Raw genomic sequence first — 24,858 nt, 5'->3', positions numbered from 1 at the left:
CGTACTTACAAAAAGATTGCTATTTTTTTTGCAAAGAATAAAACGCTAAGATCACGTCAGCAGAAGAGAACGGCTATAATTAGTTTAACCGACACACAAAATTTGGGAGACTTTTAGGTAAGCGACGACTGAACCTTAACCTTCCTGGCAAATCTCTCCACACGCTCATTCCACAGCCTCTCCTCGTATTTCTGCGCTGGCTCCATTTGTTCATCAAATTACCTGAAACTGAAACCATCCTTATAGTGTAAAACTTGAAAAGATTTTGAACTTGGGTTAACTAAATTATCCTGAACAAGGTTAAATCATGTTGGCAACGATCCAAAAAAGGATAGTGGAAATGTTTAAGCCCATTAGCCACCAATGATCGTTGTAAATTATGGTATAAGGTCTAATTCCTTAAAGACTGCTAAATCCGTAAATGTGTTTAAAAACATCTGTTTTTAATTATGATAATAAAGAAAAACCATGAGGAAGTTTCCGTACACTCAATTCAGAATTAGTCAGTAACATCTTCTTTATAAAACTGGTAGTTGAAAATTAACGAGTAATATCTACAAATGGCTACAGGGAAAGATTTTTCAAAGCCTTTCTTTTATATTGCCGTCTAAATGCATCTAAGCGGATTAGAGTTCATTCCGGAAAGCCTCAACACGAACAAGCTAAATGTTGGCACCAGAACGACAAAGACTTTGGGGTCAAATCCTGTTAACGGCATATCACAGTAGCAGGAACCAAATATGTAGCAATTTGCAGTGGAGTGTCGGACCAGTGTAATCCGGAATTGCACTGCTTTTATCAGTTCGCACCTCTGAAATTGGTATTACAATCCTAATTCTCGCCTCGACCCGTCTCAATCATTTGGATTGGAAAAGTAACAACACCTCGATTATAAGAGCTTTGTGAGTTGTTTTTTAATTCCATCACGACTTAAGGTTTTCATTACAGTCTTTAATGTACTTCGTTATTATCTAATTTGCCGTTGTGACGACTTGTGACTTAGTTTTGACTGAATTACAGAATAGTCATTCAATTCGATTGAATAAACGTGAAAGGGATCCAGTAACTAAGACATGTTGCCAGAAAATTATGGACTAAATTCCGTTATTCACTGTAACTCTACACCGTAAATCTCAAACTCCAAAGAGCGGCGCTTTTTCGATTAAGTATCGTGAAATCAAAACCAAGAAATCGCAATGGCCAATCAGAAGAAAGCAGAATATCCGAAAGAACCAATGAAAACTCAGAAACACCAAGCAAACAGCCTAAAGCGCGGGGTGATCAGGTCGTGATTGGCTTTAGTTTTGCATCTGATTGGTTGAGAGAGTGGCGCGGGTTTTCTGGGACCAATCACCGAGGGACGTAAAGCAAAACCAAAGCAATCCCAAATTTACTTTCAACACTCAATTAGAAATTGCTCTTGTTATAACAGTCAGAGGAAGTTTGTGTCCCTATTAGACAAACGCAAGTTTCTTCCAAACTGAACCTTTGGTTTCTTGAACCCACACAAACGTGGTTTTGAAATCTGGCCATGGATTTCAAAGGAATAGGGTCCAATTAGCCAAAATTTTCGAAAAGTCAAAATTGCAATCCGTACTAACCTTTCTTTTTTATCCTGAACCATCCTTGGATGTGCCTCTTCCGTTACATTTTTTTTGTTTTAGTTTCAAGGCTTCGTTCTAGGTAAGGGAGATTTTCTATGATCGGCTCAAAATACCTTAAAACGCCACAAGGAAGACGCTGCCGAGTTATTTCAAACGACATCTGGGATACAATAAATACCACAATTGTAACATGTCTGTCAATTCTACCTTCTGTGTCCTCATTCTGCACTAATTGATGTTTGGCTGGTGGGTTCTCAAAAACACAAGGAGTGGAGCAAAGAAAAGATTCAGAATCGCTAATCCACGCAGAAGCCTGAAAGAACAAGCGATAAAAGAGACACATTCTTGATAAACTAATCGAGGTATTTCTGTGTAATATATCCTGGGCTCTACCTTTTTTCGTTTCCATGTCATTCACCGAAACGGTTGTAAAAGCAGTCATCTTCGCTTTGGTCTGACCCTGAAGCAGCGAATGTAAAGTTCGCTGGAAAATTTCAGTGCCCACGGTTCAGAGTAAACGGGAAACAAGAAACAAGCAACAGCCGCGATGCAGAGGACGAAATAGCGTCAACTTTTTCGGGGATAAATAATGTTTTGAACAGGTAGTATGTAGGTGATGGGCAGTTGGCTATATATCCTAATTTAACTCCACTGGTTTAGTACAAGAATTGACAGCTTTCGTGTAGTTTGGCATAGAATTTAGAAACCTTAAGTCGTTTCCCGAATATTGTGTGAACAACTCGTTGCGGAACTGTCGGAGAAACGAAAATTGTAATGCTCCCTGATAGTGTTTAGCGAAAATAGTCTGACTTTGTAAGTGAGGAGCCTTAAAAAGGAAAGCAAAAAAATTTTTTTCTTTTCGCATTTAACTTTATTTCTTTAGTCCTCATAAGAGGGAGGTTCATGATGTTCAGGTATTCGTGGTTTTCAGAACCCCAGTCACCGGAAACTGAGCTTTTTACGATCACATAATACGGTAGAATTTCGCCACTAGAACTGAAACAGTTACCTACCATTGAAAACTTCCTTCAGATACAATTATTCCTCCAAGAAGTGGTCCTAAAAATCAAGTTACATGTCGATTACTTCAAGGTCATTAGTGAAAATAGATAACATTTTTATGAAACACATACATGTTAAAACAACTCACGCTTACCCTTAACTGACTAAAGTGGAAAAAGTTTCACGGATAACACTTTTACGAAACCTAACGTGAACTTGTCCAGCGTGCAGAGAACTGACGCAGATGCAAATGTCAAAGCACGTAAAAAAAAGTCAATGTAGGGCAGACGATTCAACAAAAGCCAACCACCGACGGTCTCCCGTAGCCTAAATGACAACTCACTGCCATCTGTTTAGCATACTAGCAAGTTCTTGTGTTTTGCTTTCGCCTTACGACTCCTTTCCTGAATACAACCGCCCATTACAACATCGACAATCGCTTATGCAAAATTTTTTGAAACCCTGATGTACGGCCAATCGGAAACAGTACACTTGAAAAACAGGTAAAATCATTTAGGATTTCCTCCTTCTTAAATTTCAATTATATATAGATTCGTATACGAGACAAGAATTATCATGGACTTCAGGACGATGAAAAGTGCATTCAATATGTTAGTGCATGTTTATTGGTTTAGCAAGGAACTAAACACACATACCAAAGGCGAAACCGACTGAGGCCGCAAAATCTTCAATAGCAAATACAGCGCCATATCAGAGGCGTGTCTGAAGGGGAGAAAATAGCACTGCTGATTAAGGTAAAAACTCAATGTCTTTAGTAATAGTGAAAACAGAACTGTACCAAAAGTCGTTTACAGACGTTCAGTTTCAGGAATAAAAGTACAAAAATTTAAATCTGGGTTTAGAATTCATTCCGAAAAAACGCTCAGTATGCACAAGTACAGTTATCACCTAATGGCAAGTAATCTCGGGTGGGTAACTTTAAAAGAGGCAATGTAAAGGTGCTTTAGCAAATGTGGTCAGGGGAAACAGAGGTTAAGGTTATCTTATGGTTAAAATGGTGCCTTTTACATTATCACCTGATTTAAAAATGTCGCTCAAATATGGCTCAGGGTATCAGTAATCATGTAAGTAGCTAAAGAAAGCACACCAATTTGCAAACATGGGCCAAACGGCTCAAGGCAATAAAAGAACAAAAACATTTCAACAACCAACGTTTAAAAACAAATCACAGTAACTTATCCAAGGCATGAAGAAAGCCATGTCTTAGAAATACTCTTCATCCGTTTTTTGGGGCACACGAATGTGTTACAGGGATGGGGGAGTGATTAGGGGCGGGAAACGCTAGGGGGTAGGGGCGGGGAGACGTTAGACGAGTTGACCTTCTAAGTCTTAAGTGTATCGCCCTCTCGGTTGTATCTACTTGCAGTCACACAAAAACAAGGAGATGAAATCATTAACGATCCCATTAACACTTACCTGATGTCCACAAGGTAGGCCAAGGTGGCAGCCATGGATGCATCAACCATTCCTACACACCATCAAGTAATGAGAGGTTTCGTTTACATTACAAAAGAGTACTGTCTATTCAGTAATTAAGCTATTAAAAGGCACCAGCCCCAGGCGATGCCACCGCAGTTCTCCTTAACTCACATCCATTGCCACGACACTAATAATAGGCTTTGTTTTTAAACTCCTTTGTTAAGTTACTCTGCTTGACACACACAAATACACGCACACTCACAAATTATGACATCTTTAAATAACAACTTTGACTTCGGTAATTATCTTAAATAGTCTTGAGAGTATTCATTTTGTTGAATTTGAAGTACACTGTCATGAATGATTTAGTTGCGTGTCACAACTTAGTAATAGACACCCACGAAACCCACTGAGCCAAAACCAATAACAACAAAAATTAAGCAAAAAATCCTTCTCCACAGTGGCAGGTTCTAACTGAAGCAACCTCATTACAATCCACTGCATAAAATAGTGCTTGGTTACGAAAAAGTCTGTCCTTGTTAAGACTGAAAGTTTAATATTTTCTCCGCTTGTCCACAAAGTTGCGTGCCATGGTCGAATCACATCACAGCAGGGTTCCTCTTGAATCACTTCACTGCACACTTAACCTCCATTAAATTACCCTTCACCGATGGTAACTAATGACAAAGATCATATCTCGTGCTCACAAGGCGATAAAAATCTATAATGAAAACAGCGATTAGTTTAACTGAGTACAAAAATAACCCACGATGGAATATTGATCGAGAACAGATCCTCTCACTGGTAGGTCCGCCTTTAAGTTGCTCTACGTCCTTATCTAAATTTGTATCATGTCGGAAAAAATAGAAAATTGAAGTTGCTGATGACTGAAAACAAACCTGCACTGAAAAAACGTATGTTTCCCTCTCTTTCGGAAGTAAAACTTGATATCTTCAGGGCAAGATGGGTTTTTTTCGAAGTCCCTAATATTACCACCTGCCGTGTTTTGAACTTCCGCACAAACTCCCTTTTGAGAAAAGGCGGAACATGGAAAACATAAAAGGTAAAAAATGAACTGAATCACATCCGGCCTTAACTCACCGATACAAAAGCCCAGGGCAAACAGTGGGGCTACAAGAACAGCCAGGGTCTTCGCAACCGGAACCTATGAACAATGTGTAAAAATACAGAACAGATGATGGGAAAGCATCAGTTATGTGTTTATGTTAATTACTGTCCATTCCGTGACAAGGAAAATCTGCCCTCACTTAAGGAAATTCCTTGATGAAATGATTAATCTCATGAAGGTGTTGGCACTCTACAGGACATTGTGGAGTCTCGCAAGCGACGATCCATGAAACAGGAAACCGCCGCTTATCAATACTATCGGTGAAGCACGAAAGCTTTTGTGAGTGCTATCAAGCGGATGTTCGATATTTTAATTTCTGCAGAAACAAAAGTGTACGGGTCGTAATAACCGAAATTTCTGCTACTTGCCAACTTGCTGGCGATCTTTCTGTTCAAGAAGATGAACAAGTAAAAAAGAACGAAGCACAGCACATCACCTTCCTTCACTTGATGATTTACAACACGCTCTATACCACCAGAAGTATATAACCTATTCTGAGTTATATGCTTCTGACTTTCCTTCTGGCTCTCCTCACGGGGGAGAGGTGAGAATGAATCACCCTGCGAAAGAGCTTGCTCGTTAACCATCAGATTAATATCACTCAATTCCAGCTTAACAATCTTAGAGGGTAATAACACCGACAACAAATTGAACGAAAAATTCTCTAAAAATTCCCTGCCTAGTTTGCAGGTAGAGGTAAAGGTTTTGTGGTGTTTTATTTTGCAGGATTTTTTCCCTGCAGGAATTTTTCGGATGAAGACTCCACACGATCGGCAAGAAAGAGGCTAGGTTGTGCCTGCCATATCCACTTTTCAGTGAGATTCTTCTCACGTTTGTCTTTACTCAATTCGAAAAGCCTATACTCAGTACACCATTTAGAAACCAGAAAGTACAGATCATCTGAAAGTAGTACAGAAAAAGGCTCAGGCTGCTAAATGCGACAGTAGCATGCCTGGTAACTTTGAAGCTTTGAATTAAATTGGAAAGGAAATACTCACCACAAATAAACTAACAGCAACCAACACAAGTCCAATCAGAGATGCAAGCCACCTAAAATAGAAAAAACAGGAGAAATTCACTCCTGAGTTAAGATAACACTTGTTTCAAGGTGTTAGATTTTAACACACAATTTTACCATTCACCGTCTTTCCGCAGCTCACAATTTTTCCATTTTAACCTAAGTGATCGTCCAGAATAAAATATGTTAAATGAATGAGGGTGATCTTTACAGTAATAAACTCTACTTAAGCAGTAAATAAAGTCTGAAAAAATTCGGGATTTGAACCCACGACCTCTGCGATACCGGTGTAGTGCTCTACCAACTGGGAGCTGGGCATTTAACTGGTTCACTATGAACCTGAAGCTTTATGTTCACTGCTGCTTCAGTAGTGTTCATTACTGCCAATATCACTCTCATTCATTTATTTAACCATAACCATTACAATTTCCTCGAATGTGATTGGTGCATTAGCTGCTTTATTGTTCACTAATCATTCTCTAGAGTTGTAATCCGACAGCGTAATCGACAGTTGGCTGACAGTCCTGTCAGTCAAATCCTCCAATCACAGAATTGATAATAATAACCATAACAACAAGCACTTATCTTAAAAAAATTGTAGAATTTCCAAAGTTGAGGAATTTCTTACTTAGACATTGTCTCCACTGAACATATTTGTCCTAAAAGTATTTGTTGTTTTTGGAAATTGTAACAATTATTATTGATTGCTAAAAGGACTTTCTGTCATACTCATTATTGAAAAATCAGGACTCCCGCTTAGCTGTCATCAAATTTGGTTAATCACTGCTACGATTACGGACCAAATTGGACTCCACTCGGTCCTATTAGCATTATAAGTCAGAAGTTTGATCTCCCTAACAACTTTTTCTGAAATCAAGTTATGACAAAGCAATCTGAAACCTCATGTACAAGTACTCAAACATAGAGCATCACTCCTACAGACCTGCCGATGATATTGCCCAGTTTTCCTAAGAGTGGTGTTGCTATAAGGTATGCTCCAGTAGAGGGCAGGAAAATAAGACCTGTAAAATGAAAAACCATAAATTTTTTAAATAGATCATTTTCAGATTGATTACACACAACTTCCATTCATTCCCAATGGCAAATATTACAAAATTTTGGACCAAGCTAAGGAGAGCTGGCTCTTGTATATGAAATAAAGGGTTATAATGGCAAACTTTCAAGAAAAAAAAAAATGTGAAACCATAAACTTCCTTTTCCTGGCCACAGTTTAAATGAAGTTTACTTGCAACAACGGAAAAACTCTTCTGTTCGGCAGTGTTATTCAAAGAAAAAAAAAAGTCAACCAGATGAAGTCAAGCTATAAAAGGACAGTCAGTAAGAAAAGCAGCTGGGCTACACAGGTTCAGACATATTGGGCTATCTTTTATCTCACTTCCAACAGACTTCTTAATTTACACCTGTTAAATTTAATAGCACACTTTCTTTACTGATCACATAAACCAAAGATGGGCACTGGTTATTTGTAAAACCTGGTTAACAGTGCAGAAGGAGAATACTGTCTCACACTTTGGCACTTGGTAAAATTCCCTCAATAAGGAGTCCCCCATTTCTAAAAAGCCTTCATCTCCTTTAGCCCCCTTATTTGCAGGTCCTAGAAATTTATATGCCCCACCCCCAAGCAAGGGAAGGGGTTAACTGTAACTTCATTTCCTTACCTATCTGCCATTTCTTGGCATCCATAGTTTTTAATAGCCATATTGGTAACGTTGGTTCTAACAGAGCAAATGACATGTTGCAGAAACATACAGCACCTACCAACGGATAACATGTCATAATCACATTCATAACCAAAATTCTCAAGAACATCTTACATAGTTAAAATTGGGAAATTTGACATAATGGTCATTAGGATCAAACAATTTGGTTCCTCAGTTTGATATCCAGAAATTGGGTGCATACTCTTCAACAGTTAAAGGGTAGATGATGTAAAATGTCTACAACTAATTTTTGTGCTTTATCCCTTCCCACCCTAACATCAGTATGCATATTCTTCATACTGTTGCCTATACATTTCCTAAGGTACTGGTGAGGAGAATTTGCTTCATAATCCAGAGCTTCTCTAGTTGGCAACCATTTCCTTTACTCTCATTACCTTAATATTGGATTAGGTGGTGATATTGTAAGTAGATATTAGATGCTATTCACTCTTAGGGGTATTAGGTTTAATGTCCTGCTGTCACATTCCATTGAATAAAATTAGTCACTGACAGATTGGTAACTCTTTTTCAGCTGGTTAGTGATAGTAAAACTACTGGTATGCTTCTTACACTCTGCTTTCTGAATCACACAATTCAGAATTTTGAGAGCATACTTTAAAACATGCAAAGAGTACTGGCAAAATGATGTACCAGTCCATATGATGAAGAGAGTCATTTGGTACAATTTGAGGAAAGAAAACTTTACTTGGCAGACACATAAACTGTCAAACTTATGTGCTACTGATATATTGCTTTCAGATCTCATAGAATAAAAATAAGAAAAGGATTATTTTATAACTCTTGTGGCCAGTTAGTGAAAATAAAACTACCATTATTTCTTTATCCCCATGCATTCTAAACTTCAGTGTTGTGAGTCACACATTTCAAAACTTAATGGCGATTGTTGTAATTAAAACTGTAGGTGAGGAGAGGTGAAAACTCGATGCTAGCATTTTGAAGTTTTCTTAATCAATCAGAGGCTCAGTTTTGAAAAAAATCCCTACTGGCCTCCTTCAAACTACAAGTAACACATTTCCTTAACCCAACTTACCACTGGCAATCAGAATGTAAGGATCTGACAACAAGTCCTTGAGGGTGGGTTTTACTGTCTACAAATAAACATCTACTTTAAATCAAATTTTTACTGTTGTAAAATAACTTCAGCATTTGTTTTCAGGAGAGGAAGATTTACTTGTCATAATTGTTGAAATATCAGCACTAAGAAACTTCCAAACATGGTTAAAGACAGCTTTATCAGCTATCATTGAAAATAATGTTATTGATATTGTTTTTTTAATCAGTTTCAATTAAGAAAAATTTTTTTTTTGCTATTTCCATAATTTGTAAAAATCTACAATATCCAATTTATCAAAAGGTCGAAGTCCTTTGGGTTTTACTGAGTTTGTCAAGCAATAAAACAAAAGTTCACATCACTTGGTCTTTTTTTAAAGATTTGAGTATCATTCACATACATTAGATTAGTGTAACCCCTACTTTTTGGTCCTGAATATTCCTCATAAGCATCCATTTCCAAGAACCATTTAACTATATCAGGCTCTGTTCAATGCGTAGATAAAGATACTATGCCTATTATCAAGAATACTTCTGCATGAATGATGAATTTCATCATAACTTACATCTTTTGGCATAACTGGCTTCTGACTAATAACCACCAATACTAAGGAAAGAAAATAATTAAAGTTAACTAAACATTGGATGTTTATAGACCACTCTGCTAATTTTTTAAAATTATTTTTTCTGGGATTAAATTCAAGAGTACTGCTTACTATATAAAAAATCCACAATTTAATTAGAATATGTCTCACAGTGACAAATGAAAATTGAATTATGATAAGACTAAACATATTCATTTCTTCTGCTTTAACCACCCACACCTAGCCAAACAACACATATTTCATCAAGAAGTAAGTAATCTATTAAACTGATAATTCAAAATGCAGTATAGAAAATTTCTATATCAGAATGTAGGTTTACTAACCTATTAGTGATACAAACAACCTTTACATTAATAGTCTCATACTCTAATATCAATTTTCCAAATAGATAAGATATTTCATGATTATATACTGCCTTGATTTTGTTGGGCACAAATTGTAACCTTGGACTAACAATTTCCTCTTATTTAAGGGTTACTTGTCACAAGGGGGAAGTTATAAAAGTGACCCTCCCAGAACTAGGTTATGTTCATAATAAAACAATTTAAAAATGACGGGAACCATCAATAAAAACATAATTATACTAACCAAATGTTAAAAAAATGAAACCAGCAAGTATGAAGAATGGAAGGCCCTTGCCTCCAATACTGTAAAACAATCCTCCAAAGGGGGGCCCAGCTACAAATGCAAAGAGAACATTTTCAGTCATAAAACCAAAGAAGAGCTAGGACTATTAGCACTCACCATGTTCCCTAGAATTTAATGTTTGGTCAATCAGATCTTGGGAGTAAAAGGGTTACTGCCATACTAATATATTTCCTTATGCTTTAGACAGATTTATAGGATCCCCCATATCAGTTAAGAATATGTTGTTGTATCAATGTGCACTGCTTAGCTATGATCACACTGTTACTACATAATACCATGGCAACATGACCACTGTTTACCAGAAGAATAAACATCTAATTTATAAGAATCGTCACACTGGAGAGAAAAATTAAAGAAGCCCAAATCATCACGGTCCACCAGCATTCCTCTAACAGAGAAATGATTTAGAAAACTTCAGGGAAACAGTCTTTAACAACATAATCAATAGCTTTACTAGTTCACTAATACATACCTAGGACACCAAGACCTGTCACTCCCATTGCTATACCTATTGCTGTCCCACGTTCATTATCATCAGGGTGGGCAGCTGCAAGCATTGCTAAACCTTAAAAAATTTCAGTCAAACAAACAAAACTTTAGACAAGCAAACAGCTTCATAACCATAGATTAAGCCCTACTAGTTTCATAAAAAACTCTTCCTTTGTCATTAAGGTTCTTAGTTATTTTTATAATGCCAAAAGTACTGTACAGATATCCATTTTTAGCAGGTGGAACATACTTTTCAGTTTCAATTTTTAACACTCACAGTCATCAGAAAATAATTATGTGCTGTTGACCAATAAAAAGAAACAACAAAAAAAGGTGAGGAAACTGCTTCTACTACTGGCAAAGCTTCTTCAACTTTTCTGAAATAACTGATATACTCCAACTGACTGGATTAGTCTAAAACCTAGAAAATTAAAATGTAATTGGTTTTTGTTGTAAATGTATTTCAGAAGAGCAAGATTGCACTTTCCATGGGTTCACCAATGTAATAAGCCACTTGGAATGTTGAGACAACATGAGGGAGTTTGTAAATCACCTGCCTCCTGCTTGTGATAAACAAACTTTTCTAGACAGTGTTCTCCCAAGCTCCTGCATAGGTTATACTGCCTGGCCCAATAAACCGATAGAAAGTGCAGTCTACTGCTTTAGTAGACAATAAAATTACTTACAGTACACAATCACTTACTAGAAATGAGAACAAAAGAAGATCCTAACCCCTGAATGGCCCTTGCTACAAAGAGAAGCCAATATCCTGATGCAAAGCCATACACTAAATGCAAAAGAAAAATCCTTATGGCAAGGGATACATACTTTGACAAATCTACACAACCCAAATGAGTGAATCAAATCGCAACAGACATCTGCAGTAGATCATAAGACAGTTTACCTTTACCTGTGGTGGACAAATACTAAATTGGCAATCAAAATGATTTGAATTTACACCACGTACATGTAAAACCACACACAAAAAGGAAATGCAAATAGTGTAATACAGTGATCACACCAAAGCTTGTAAACACATTTTTTAAAGGCTGTTTTGTCAAACGCAGTAAAATAAAAATTATTTTCTTCATAGTAGCTCTTTAAACTGATCTTGATTGACTTAAAATTGAACACATTGAAAATAAAATTCAGCGACTACATGTATTGCAACCTATGAAAAATTCAGTTTTTCAGATCTCTGTTTCTGATTCTTGATCAGCCAAACCCAGTTTCACCAAACATGTTTTGCCGGTGAGAATGGGGTATTAGGATATATGTCTGCTTGCATTAATATTCATATTTATGGGTTGCTCACATGAGCTAGTACATGTACTAAGTAAAACTCCAGAATATAGTTATTACCCAGAGTTGATACAAATAAGACACAAAAACCACTGTATAATGGGATGCTGTAACCCACTCTGCAAATTAAAATTATAACAGGTAACTTATAATTAACCATTTGAATCAAAGGGTGTACATTTCCACAATTTTTAATCATTATGTGCAAGAATTTCCTCTCAGTTTTGAAACAGAGCTGTTATCACCTCTGAATGAAGAAACTTTCTTTCGTATAAAAGTGAAGTGAATTCCTTTGAGAGGTTAATTGAATGAATCCAATCAGGCTTTGGAGAAAACCTGAACCTTTTTTCAAAAGTGTGAGTAAGGTGATACCTACACAATGTAATCACATTATTGAAAATTATGAAACTTAATAATAAAATCATAATTAATTTTTTTAACCAGTTTCCTTATACCTTTCTGTTAGATGCCCTGCAGCTGGATTCACCATAATCTGTAAGATAGTACAGGTAAAATTATTATTGAATGGTTCAAGATGATCTTCTTGGCAAAACATGCTGTTTAATATCTACGGTATCTTATTTACTAAATTCAGCTAAATTAATAGCATCCATAAAATGACAGAAAATAAATTTAGATTTGCACTTTACATTCTTGTTACTAACTGAATAAAATTGATTTTTTGGTCTCACAGAATAACACCACATAATAAAAAATATTTAGGATTAATGGCTTTCTGCAGCAATGTGTTAGGGAGGTTCTCAAAATGCATTAGTCATGTTTAATGGATACGGGTCTTTAAACCCTTAATGTCCCATGGGTGACCATGACAGAATTTCTCCTTATAATATTGATACCTTGTCAAGTAGACAAGTAATGAGAATAAAGAAAAATATAAATTAGAGATTATTAATTGATCCAATACCAACATTCCTCAAACTAATATTTTAAGAACTGTACAGCAGACAGTAGAGAGAATTATCAATGAGATCTTGAGATCACTGCTGCAACAGTGTGGAAGACTATTTAATGGTTACCCCGAAACATTGCAATTTAAAACAAATATTGTGTTTAATCCCATATTGTAATTTAGTAACTTTGCTATTTTGGAAAGCATTTACCATAGAAAAGAGTTGATATTCAGGATAAAGGATTAGGTACTAAGGTACTCTCTACAACTTCAATTAAAATCGAAAGAACAAACCTGAACAAAGGCTTTGGATGCAAATAGAACCCCAATTTTGAGATCCATGGATGAATCTATTACTGTTGGTGGGGAAACAGTTGCAAATGTTTTGTTGCTTGTTGAGTTGGCAGCAATCTGTGGTCTAGTTGTTGGTATTTCAGTTACATCCAAATATACTGGTATAATTGGTACTGCAGAAAGACAAAACACATAACCATAAGTAATGAATCCAAATATTTTTGCAATCTCAGGAAAGTGTGAAATTTGAAAGAGTTTCTCGTAACAGTGCAAGTTATTTTTCAAAGGCATAAGCCACAGCAGAAATCAAGAAAGGCTCCCTAATCCCATAGAGCCAAGCAAGTTCAAAACCATGCCCTTTCCTTTATGTGATAACATTTTATGAATTTATTTCTGGGGAGTCACAGAAATGACTTTTTGTTAAGTTATGCCAAGAAGCTGCACTTCTGCAAACAGGTAGTTGTACAACTTTTTTTATTTCTCCTACCTAGTTAGTGTGACTAACACACAATTCATTAGGGAGTTTTGTTAACACAACCAACTGCACCTTTTCATACCAGTAGCAATGTGTTTTTTACTGTTTGAGAAATACAATGTGTGATACAACTTCCCGTTTGCAGAAGTGTAGCTCACTGGCTAAACTTAAAAAAAAACTAAAAAATTTTTAAAAAAATTATTATTGTGATCTTTTAGTGTTCTCTGGGGAACAGCTAAATAAGTTTCTTTTAAGTAAGACAGAGGAATTAGGGATCATATCAAGAGAACATCCTCTAGATGATAAGCTTACTTGTTCTCATTACCTTAAACATAATAACATATTGGAGTCCCAAGGAGAACTTACATGTAAATCACCTCTGAGGGCCAGATTAAAAATTAGGAAAGTAAGGAAACATGTAAGCTGAACAAACCCCTTCCTCAGCATTATGAGTAGCCTACAGTACAGGCATCTTATTAGCACCAGCCAATGTTATAAGCTCCCAATCATTTATCCAACTGGCCATGTTTGGTTTGGAGTTAGAGTGGACAGTAGGTGGAGGGGTAGGGGGTGGAGGAAAGGCAAGAAGATGCCTGCCTGAAGAGACTGTTGAAAAGCAAAACACCCCATAATTAGTTGTGCATCACTGCATTTCTGGAAATTAGCCATAAACCAATCAAAATAAGTTACATTACAAACCGGAAGCACTGTCTTCTGACAAAAAAAAAACACACGTCTGTTCGCCCACAAACGGAGTCTTGCAAAATCACAATGACTTCAGGCATGGGTAATCTTCACTTCCCCACCCCCACCCCCCCCCCTCTCCTTATTTTTGATCGTCGACCGCCCCCTCGGTACAAATTTCTTTCTCTCCCCAGCCTACCAGTGTCGTTAAAATCAAAATACTAAGCACGCCCGCCAAAATTACGCGTTAATGAGTTGATGAAAGAGGTAGAAAATAACCAAAAAATAAACTGTCCATAAATACCGATTACAGACAACAGGAGGCAGTCACACAGAGCACTCAAGCACGCTATTAACAAGATGATTCTCTTTGAAATCTCCCTTGTTTCAGGTTCCATTTTGACCACACAGCGAAGCCCGTCGTCCTCGATTAACATCTGGTCATCACATTCCTGACTCTCTGTCATGTTTGGTCAAGAGAAAGGAGTGCATTCGAGAATTATTTTAGTTTTATTGAAGTTTTTCTTCTCTCATATCAACTTCACTGACACAACACTGAGTCAGCAAAGTTAATACGTGCTTCATCTCGCAAGGAATGACGGAAAATATGTTGGAACGACTGAAAAGGACTGGGTATGGGCTAAACTATCGCTAAACTCAAGCAAGTAATAAGTAAGATTAAGCTACAGATGACAAATCTCTGAGGAAAATTCAATCAGAAAAGAGCTGGATCTAACTTAAAATTACAAAAGGTATGAAGCAAAGTTTGATCCTGGCTTGAAATCGAATTTTAGCAGAGTCGTAGCAAGAGAGAGAACCTAAGCCAGTGATGACAGAAGCTATATCTGAAGAATTAATATTTATCGGTTTCAATGGGTATAGTCTGTGAGTATCTCGGAGGTCGCCATCGGGGTCACGATTTCTTCCTGAACGAAGCATACTTTCTCTTTTTTTGCCTTTCTTCCCCACCAATGAATGAGAAAATTTCCGGTAATCGAACACATCGAAAATCGCTTCGTTTTTGGTGAATTTATAGACAGCACAGGTACACCGCAAGCGACTGTTGGCCTATTGCATGTAGAGAGCAAAGGAAATGGAAAGATAAGAACCGGTATTAGATCATACAGCTTGTATTTAGCTCTGATAGTTTATGCCTAGGTGATTTAATCGAGTTACTGCTCAAGTGGTTTGGATTTTATTGAGTTGAAATCGTCAAGGCAAAGATATTGAACAAGAAAAAACATTCAAATTTCTGGGGCCGCTATATCCATTAATTTAATGAAATGGAAGCTCTGACTGATCAGGGAAACTCTGAAGATTGCGTGACAAATTTTCTCATCTGCTGGGTTTATGATTAACCCCAATTTCTCTTTTCCTCCCAAAAATACTGGAATTAGGATTGAAAAAAGATAAACGAAAAAAACAAAACAAAACAAAAAACTTGGTAGGAGAGCAGCGGAAGAATTATGAAAAAAACTTCTCGTATTGGGAAAATGGATCTAGATTGACCGTAAGAGCCTCGAACAGATTTAGCTGAAAAAAATACGCAAAAATTTTAAATCTATGTACTTGAGATGAAAGCGAGAGTGATATTAAGCTGGAGTCTGGTATCTTCAGTGCAGAACAGGTGAATTGTATAAAGGTATCACCAGGTTTTGAAGAAGACCACGCCATACCTGCTCTTGGTTGAAGGGACCGCACGGAAGGGAATCGGAGTAGATTCCTGACTGTTGATGTTCTTAATGGAAACGTGAGACCACGTGGAGCGCAACATTTGTCAAGTATGTCGTTTTTCACAGTTAAAAAGTATTTGAATTAACAAATATATTCCATGTTTTCGTACTTCTGTTCAGTAACAGATCGCAGATGACGTAAAAACGTGGTAAGGACTAGAAAGTGGCACACGAGGAGTAGCTGGGTATGTCACTGATGTTCCTATCACATTTTGACGTCTGCTGTTCTCTGTTGCTGAACAGACACATGGCAACATCGAGTCTATTTGTTTTATATATTATTATGAAGAAGCAAAGTGATATTAATGGTGACGTCATCTCTGCGTTTGTTCTCCAATAGATCATAGGTAAGAACCAATCAAATTGCGTGTGTAATTCAGCTTATTTTATGATGTTTAATGGAGTCAAGAATGACTCATAAGGTATCTTAGCTTATTTCGCTAAACAAACAATTTTATCGAGGAGGGATGGGAACCGCCGCAACTCTTTGCAGCAGTATACATCCCCGAAGACAAACATCAAACTGTACAAAATAGCTGCCAAGAAACAGATAGAACGTCGACTATGAGAATGACGGGCGGTCAGTAGGCTCAAAATGAGACCCAAGAGAAAAAGAACAGGTCAAGAGGTAATGAAACTTAACAAATGGTGGACGATGACTTACGTAACTTCAATAATACGACAAACACGTGTCGTGTTGGCGGGAGCCTCTTCCACTCAGAGTGAAAAGATTTGAAATGAGTTGGCATCCGCCTTTAAGGTAAGTTTAAATGCATTTTAAAGTGCAAAAGTCTGTTTTTCCCGTTGCCATTTTACGGCAGAGACTATAACATTCCCAACCGTTCTAGCAACATGAAACTTCTCTCTTAACTCCATAGTTCTTTCGTTATGGCGTCAAATAGATATTGTCGAAGAATTTCATTCTTTTTAATTGCCATCTAACTTTCAGTTGCGTTTTTAGTTCCGGACGCAATGAGTGTAGTGATTTAAAATGACCACTCTTAAAACTGGCATCGGCCTCTTTGAATGGCGCCGGTCACGTCCTGATCACTTTGTCAAATTGGTTTGATTGAATGCCATTACCAATCAATGTTTCCTAATTCTTTTGTTGTTTCCAGTGCTTACTAAACAACACGAAAAGATAAACCCTTTCCTTTCACATCTAATTCTTTGTAAGTATCTTGAAATGTATATTTCCAGCGACAGACGCCATGTTCAAAGAAGCCTCCACGATCATAGAGGGCTGCTTGACTCCTGACGTGAACGATGAACTTCCGTTTTATACTCACTTAAACCATTCATTCCATGCTTAATGAATCTCGAGGCATTACGCTTTTACAGTCAATTCCCACGGGCCATGTGGGTCCACGGAAGCCATTAATTAGCTTAACTATAGGTACATGGCGTACTGCTGTGGTTAACAAGTTTAAATATTGGAATAGTATAATTCGTTGGCGGCGTAGATGTAATCGCGAAAGTGGCTCTTCGCGCGTGCAGTTTACTTGAAGGATGTTTCCAGGAAGAGATTCCAGAAGATTTCTACGAGAACTTCATAAGTAAGTGCTTAATTTACTACAAGTCGATATTTCCAATACATGAGGCTTCGACTGTTTAATAGACATAAACTATCGATAAACCATTATTGATAGAGAGCAGTAATTACCACTGTCAGAATGTAGTTTAGCAACAGAGCTGTGTAAAATGACATGGTTATTTGGTACCATCGCTTCGAAAACGAAGTATTTGGCCTTAAAAGCTTCAATGGAGAGTTTTACAATGACCGTACCAAATTAATGATATATTTGAGATCGCGATTTATTTTTTCTCTCACTTTCCAATGTCGCAAAAGGAACGCTACATTTCGTGCAAATGGTGTAAAAGACTGATATTGCTTATTGACTTGGTGCGAATTTACTTTCACTTCCTACTGGAGTCGCGATTTTGAAAATTGAAGGTTCACGCTTACACTAGCGTGGCTCTCCTCGCTTGTCGTGAAGGACGAGTGAGAACATCTGATTTCATATGAGCCAGAGTGATAAAAGAAGTTTCAGAGCCAATTATTCGAAAATTCAACAACAATAATGGAAGGTTTGCTTTTGAATGTGAGATGGAGTATTGACAAACTGGTGTGATCTTTGTCGAATGAATTGAATTCGTAGTCTGGATGATTTACAAGACAAAACCAATTTAGAGTTTCATATATTTCAAGAAATTCGTTTGAACTCCCTTACAAGACATTTTGTTTGCCTCAACCGATTTTTTAAGGTTTTGTGTTCAACTGTTTTACATTGCTTTTTATTTCTTTTAATACCTGACAACATACGGTTTTTGTTTATAATTATTACGTTTTGTTATGTTTTGACTTGGGATGAAAATAGGAGCAGTCTCCTTCTATTTCGCCGACTATTTCACCTTCCTGTACTCAACAACAGCTTTTTCCCATTCTATTCCGATCTTTTATTTCGTCCAAGAGAGTAAAGGTTCCTTTGGCAGTTTTGTGGTCTTCAAAGCGATCATAGTATGTCCATAAGAACTTGTTGAGACTGGCGAGCTTGTTGTTCTCCAACTTAGAAAAAAAAACCGTCAATGCCTCTATTCAAACATCGCTACACGTCAATTTCACATATTTGTCACAAAGTATGATTCGCCTCTCCAAATCAATAAAGTTATCAAGAAATTTTCACGTCATTTTCGCTGCAGTCTTTGTTAATTGCCGCACTTTCATATCATTAGAACAATTTTTGCAAGAAAAGGTTAGTCAGTTCTTTAGCTGTTTGGTGAAATATTTCTATGCCAATCGTCTTTTAGTATTGAGTGACTCTGAAATATGACCACGTTCGCCTATTTTTCTGCTAAATCAACGAATGACTCGAAAGCTAATGGAATGATCTTCTGTACGTGATGATCAGTGACATGCCCTCGATCCCTTCACCTTCTAATAGCACCGTGTTTCCACTTACTGGCAAATCGAGAATCGGTTTGTAATATCTGGTGAAAAAAATCCTACAAACCAAAATTTAACTCTTTCTACTTGACGTAGCATTGAAAAGTAGATTGTACTACAAGCAGAAATTGAATTAAATCTTTTATATACATCAAAGGTTAACTGTTATATAATTTTCTTGCAATCTTTCATTATATCATTGATTACATAATAACTGTAAAACGCAGTAGAGCGTTCATTTCTTTGAAGAAACGCCTCTCTTTTTGACGCTAGGTCGGTGTTGAACAGAGAGAACATACTTAGTTATGATAAATTGAGTTCTTTCTGCATTATGTAAATAAACAACTTTAAGATTTAGGAATGCAATACGCTGTTGTTGGTCTTTCATTAATTACAAAGAACCTTTACAAAAAAGCATACAGGGTGTATTATCCAGCTCAAACAAAGCTTAAGCTGGTTCTACTTCATCCTTGAATCTCTAAGGGAACAGGCTTGCTTCTTTCTAAATGTTGAGTGAACATGAGTTCCAGCTTTTACAGATAGCTGAGCGCTTATAATTTTTTTTTTCGATTGTGAGCATCATAAACATCTCTAGGGGCCAAATTCTCTACGGTATTGTATGAAACTGATAATCATTATAAAGGAATGTATGGGATGAAAAGAAGCAATCCCTCTTTGTTCTTGATAAAAGAAAAACGATAACCATTAGTACTTAGGAGTTTTTCTCGAAATCATTGATATCTATGAAGTTTACTTTATAAACATTAAAGTTACGAGTCCACTGAAAAGTCAATGGTGAAATACCCAATACATTTGGTATCTCAAAAACCGGTATTTTCTGAGAAAAAATTTGGTGCTCTCATCGTTACCAAACTTATTCTTCAGACATCAGTTGAACTTATTCGCTCATTTACCATCATTCAATTTCTATTTCTGATAAAAGTTTCAACACACTAACCAATTTATGTGACTAAATTGACTAGTTTAGGTAACTTTGTTTTGATACCGATTTGACTCTGAAATATTGAGTAGTGGAGTTGTACCTTTTATATGTGGGACTATTGACCCTTACTTCGACTACTTTTCATGTGGTTAAAACAATGACTGTCAGATTGTCTGAGATTATGTTTAACGAGCGACCTAAAGTCCCTCCTTGACTAAAGTGTGTAAAGCTTACCTTAAATATGCGAATAGAGCAGTGGTAATCAAAGGCATTGTGCACGAAACAACCATCTCTCCTGGTAGTTTACTGAAAAGTAAGAGAAAGATCTCTGGTGGAGAGTATGTGAGTGAATGTTGTATCAGCGTGCACGTGAGTGCAAAAATCATAAGTTATTCGAGTTAAGCTGCACGTGAGACCGCGACTGACAGTGATAATCTCAAACGACCCTTCATCTTACGCAATCATAGGAAATGTACCTTCTACGGATACTAGCTTGACAGAAATACTTCTTGAAATAGTTGCAAAAAATCGATGGGCGATCCAAAAATGGGGTAAACTCGTTAGCTTTGCAATTCTCCAGGCATCAAGTGAAATTTGCACAGCATTGGATGTGATAATTAAAGTTGTCCTTAATTAAGATAGGTTGGGCAGGGATTAGCAAGATGCCGAGTTTCGTTATTTGGTGTTCTCGCTCACAACGTATCACAAATATTGGTCGAATATTAGACCAAAATTCCTCTTCAAACTGGCGACAAAAACTTCCTTGTACCCTATGGGAGAAAAGCGAAGTAAATAGCACCTTTTAAAGACAAATGTTTATTCACACAGTTTGTAATCTTTTGTTATTCGTGATAACAGGAATGACAACTTTTCTCAATTTATTCAATTTTTTTTCATTTAACAGAGTATCTTTACACTCCTGAGTTCAACCGTTTATCGCGTGGAAAGCTGCAGTAGCGGTATGGATTTAAGAACCTTCCTTCGAAACAACGCCAATCTGAAGTCCCGACCCAGACGAAGAAGACATAGTATTGCAGATGTCCGCTTCCTACACACCCTCCAAGATATTCCGGAGAAACCCGAAGAGGAACACGTGGCTGACGAACGACGACACTCAACTGGAAGCTTTGCAAAAACAGAAAAGCCGCGATCTTCAAGCGAACCTCCAAACCCTCCATGCTGTAATGAAAGCGGCATCCGACCTGCTACGATTGTGAATGAGACAGAAACAAATTCATCTGAAACCGCTCGTTCTAAGCGATCTCTTTCTCGTGAGGAAAGCGAAGATTTGATAGAGGCCGTGTCCACCTACGTTTTGTCGTACACAGATGACCAAGAAAATCTTTGTAGTGTTAACAATCTGTCTCCCACGTCTACTGGGTCTTCTTCCCCCCAAGAGAGTTCTAAAGAAACTAGTGACGAAGAGTTGGCTCTGTCTGACATTCTTCGCAAGGTCGACACACCTATGGTATCTCAACGATTAAGACGAGGGAGCATGAAAGATCTAGAACTGATGGAACGAATCACTTCCTTGACTCCCATAACTGAGAGCAGCCGGTCTAGTAGTCGTGCGAGTAGATCGTCTAGCCAGAATGGTTTGGAAATATTTCCAGACATTAACGATGGTAATGAAGGGACAAATCATGGGTTGCACTGCCCAACCCCCAAGACTGCCGGAAAAAAAGAAGAAATGCTTGGGAAGATTCTTGTATCTCCTCATATAACGAGAAGGGGGTCTTTGAGTGATCTTCTGAAGTCATTATCACCAAACTTTGATACAAGAAAAGAAAATGGTCTGCAAGGAATGGGTAAGGATGAAGAGCTCAGGCCAGAGTATATTTCACTAAATGCAGAGACCCAAATGAAAGATCAGTCTAGATCACTTTTTCCGGTGAACTCCGGAAAATATTCCCCAAAAGTGTCTGTAAATGAGAAGCACTCTAGCGTGAAAATTACAGATGCATTGGGTAAAGCAAATAATTCGCCAGTATCACTGAAAAGAAGGACTTCCGGAGACCTCCTCAACTCACTGTCCTCAATTGCTGACCGTGTATCATTTAAAGCTAGCGATACAAAAAAGTCTTTAGGATCTGAAGCTAAAAAAGAGAAGCACGAAGTCAGCAGTGTAAATAAAGAAAAAGACGACTTATTCGGTAGAATAATGAAGAGTCCGTGTCTCACCAGGAGAGGCTCCATTGGAGACGTGCTAAACGCGTTGACACCCAATCCAGTCAGGAGGTGTCCGTCGCCATCTCCTCTGACTATCAAATGCGATACACATGACGAACTGGTGCTGAAGACCCAGCCTGTTTCCCCGGACATGCCAAAGTTGAAAGATGCTGAGAGGGCAACCTGTGAGCCTGGTGTCGGAAAAGGTCTTTTGGCAATCGTCCAGCAACATGTGATGAATCATAGTCAGGCCATGCAGCGAAGGAGAAGTAACTCCATTGCCTCCACAGAACCCCACACAGGAACCATGGAAACAGTCCTAAAAAAGTGGAATGAGGACAGGAACCGCGCAGCTAACAACGAGTCTTTCGTCGGTAAGACATCTGACAAAGACTCTTCACAAAAGGGAGACATTGTCATTAACACCACCTCCTCCTCTATGACTGCAACAAAAAACAGCATGATAAAAGAGAACAACGGCAGTGGTACTGTGACTTCCACAAATACCTCTAAACACATTCACGACAACAACAACAACAAAATCAACAAATCTGCAAATACAAACCAATGCAATAGTGCAAATAACACTGAAGTACTTAATCCTCAGACACACAATCCACAAGAAAACATAAGTGAAGAAAACAAGGCCAACGTCGACCACGAAACAACTTCTTCCGTTCCCAGGCAGCTAGTGCTAGTAGGCAGCCCGAGCAAACATGTTCCTCAGGGGAATTCAGAACAAGATGTTCCTTCAGCAAAGACAACAAATAGAAAGATAAGCGCTCCACTTCCACCAAGAAGCGTTGACGCCTACCACGTTCCCAAGAGAAAATCCAGTGTGAACGTGATGAAACGTTCGCCTGTTACTGTTGTGATTTCAAAGGATAAAGCCGGGAAAACAGAAGTGCATAGAAAAGTGTCGCAGTTTCAAATTCCTAGCGGTGTAAACTTAACCGATTCGCGATTCCTTCCACTGAGTAAAGAGGAAGCCGAAGACTATAACAGGATAAAAAACGCAGAGGAAAGCGCATTACCCAGGAAAAATTCGACCGTTACAATGAGCTCAAAAGTCACAATTCACGGCGGAAGTGGCGCAGTTGTGCGTAAAGTAGGAGTTGCCTCAAAGCGACCTGTTCTTGATGCCTCTCTTCCAACTGAGGAGAGATTTGCGGCACTCAGCGAGAGATATGCCAACTTAAAGGCCAAAATTGGAGGGAATGATGACAAGAAGAAGTCCACAGAGTCCTCCCCCAATCTAGTAGAGAAGAATGATAGTGGTCCATCTACCGAGGACACATTAACCCAGTCGAAATGCTGGACGACGGTTGAAAGTATTCCAGTTCAAGTATACGTTGATCAAGTATTTGAAAATCCTCGTGACTTCACAGAGGCTGAAACCAAAGAGACGTTGAGTGGCAAAAACAAATCTCCAGAGTCTCGCCCCAAACCTGATGAGGAGAGTGATTCTGGTCCATATACGGAAGACACGTTAATCCAGTCAAAATGCTGGACAACTGTTGAAAATATTACGGTTCAAGAATATGTTGATCGCGTATCTGACAAACCACGTGACTTAACAGAGGCTGAAAAGCAGGTGACTTTGACTGGAAACGATGAAGACAAGCAGACAAAAAATGGCGAGAAACATGACATCTATAAGAGCCACATGGCAACTAATAGTAATAACTTCGACAATGTAATAAGCTGCATAAATGATAGCGAAAAGAAAGCTTCTATCGACCTGAACAATAACAGCAAGCCCAGTATCCCTGAGACGCAGGTTGAGGAAGATTCCTGTTGGATCGACAGTAAGACACCTCTTGACTTACGACCGGAAACTCCAACGCAAAAGACAAGGACAAGTGTCGTTGCAAAGCTGATGAACAGAAAAATGAAGCCAAGAAGAAAACAAAGCATAGTGCCATGTGTGGTGCAACGAAGATCAAGGGTTTATACTAAGGAATGTTCGGGACATGAGGGTATTCCAGCTTCTGTGGCAGAGTTTGAGAAGATCAGAACCTTTGTGGAAAACACAGTGCTTCGTGCCCCAGTGCGACAAGAGGTAGGTGAAAATATCCAAAAGCAACAGTGATTTCAGAGGAAGTTGACGATAAGTGGAACATGTGTAAGGCTGATGTCTTTTTTTCAGTGATATAAATTATTGTTTGCCCTAGACACCTTGGAAACATTAACTAAAACAATGAGAGATTGATTTTGATAGGAAAATTAATTCTCTTGAGGGGAGGAAGGAAACAAATAAGTGAAAATAAGCTGAGAAAATTGTGACACAAGTCAATTTTTTACTTTTGGCAGGCGTCAAACATCCTAGATTTGCTGACTGGATTGTCGACCTGTTTGACTGAAATAGAGTTAGTCGCCATTTGTAAAGAGTGTTCAAAGACCTTACGGACGTTGGACGCGCTAGGAAGTTTGCGTAAGTGTTAAAATGTTGGTTTTTTTGTTACTTTTTTCTGCCTAGCTTAAATAACCTTAGCAAGAAAAGAGAGACAGTGTTCACTTCAAACAGGCCACAGCAAAAGAACATAGCACTTTGTACCAAGCCGAAACGTCGGCACGTGGCATGTATAGTTAATTGCGCAAGAGGTTATGTAGATAAACGCTCTCTGATGATTACACCACACCTTGGGAGGTGATTTTGATTCTGAAGCACTCAGGC

At 38.0% G+C, this 24,858-nt stretch overlaps 3 protein-coding genes across 3 annotated transcripts in view; 2 read left to right on the top strand and 1 right to left on the bottom strand.

The window, feature by feature from the left end:
• Window positions 1-1,343: 1,343 nt before the first annotated feature.
• Window positions 1,344-14,966, bottom strand: LOC131786288 (synaptic vesicular amine transporter). The gene is given in 19 exon segments (XM_059103323.2): window positions 1,344-1,859; window positions 1,862-1,917; window positions 2,618-2,663; window positions 3,263-3,319; window positions 3,322-3,329; window positions 4,044-4,095; window positions 5,148-5,211; window positions 6,174-6,225; window positions 7,137-7,215; window positions 7,873-7,968; window positions 8,966-9,023; window positions 9,552-9,592; window positions 10,179-10,268; window positions 10,711-10,803; window positions 11,431-11,514; window positions 12,090-12,148; window positions 12,485-12,522; window positions 13,234-13,406; window positions 14,697-14,966. Coding segments are annotated over 19 exon segments (1,524 nt in total). The 5' UTR covers window positions 14,860-14,966; the 3' UTR covers window positions 1,344-1,644.
• A 6,007-nt stretch (window positions 14,967-20,973) lies between these two features.
• Window positions 20,974-23,768, top strand: LOC136283169 (uncharacterized protein DDB_G0289357-like). Its single transcript, XM_066171572.1, has 2 exons — window positions 20,974-23,669; window positions 23,762-23,768. The coding sequence occupies exons 1-2, from the start codon at window positions 20,974-20,976 to the stop codon at window positions 23,766-23,768; spliced, it is 2,703 nt and encodes a 900-aa protein (XP_066027669.1).
• Window positions 23,666-24,858, top strand: part of LOC131786269 (mucin-12) — a 31,144-nt gene continuing 29,951 nt past the window's right edge. Inside the window, exons 1-2 of the mRNA XM_066171848.1 lie at window positions 23,666-24,243; window positions 24,495-24,615. Coding sequence (XP_066027945.1) covers window positions 23,848-24,243; window positions 24,495-24,615 — 517 coding nt within the window. The 5' untranslated portion in view covers window positions 23,666-23,847. The remainder of the gene's footprint in view (window positions 24,244-24,494; window positions 24,616-24,858) is intronic.

Source organism: Pocillopora verrucosa, chromosome 1 (genome assembly GCF_036669915.1).
Source record: "Pocillopora verrucosa isolate sample1 chromosome 1, ASM3666991v2, whole genome shotgun sequence".
Classification (NCBI taxonomy): domain Eukaryota; kingdom Metazoa; phylum Cnidaria; class Anthozoa; order Scleractinia; family Pocilloporidae; genus Pocillopora; species Pocillopora verrucosa.
Note: the sequence above shows the minus strand (reverse complement) of the source record. Positions and strands in the feature narration are given on the sequence as shown.

Excerpts from the sequence above, each read along its gene's own strand:
- LOC136283169 (XM_066171572.1), top strand. The coding sequence starts at position 20,974 with ATGGATTTAAGAACCTTCCTTCGAAACAACGCCAATCTGAAGTCCCGA.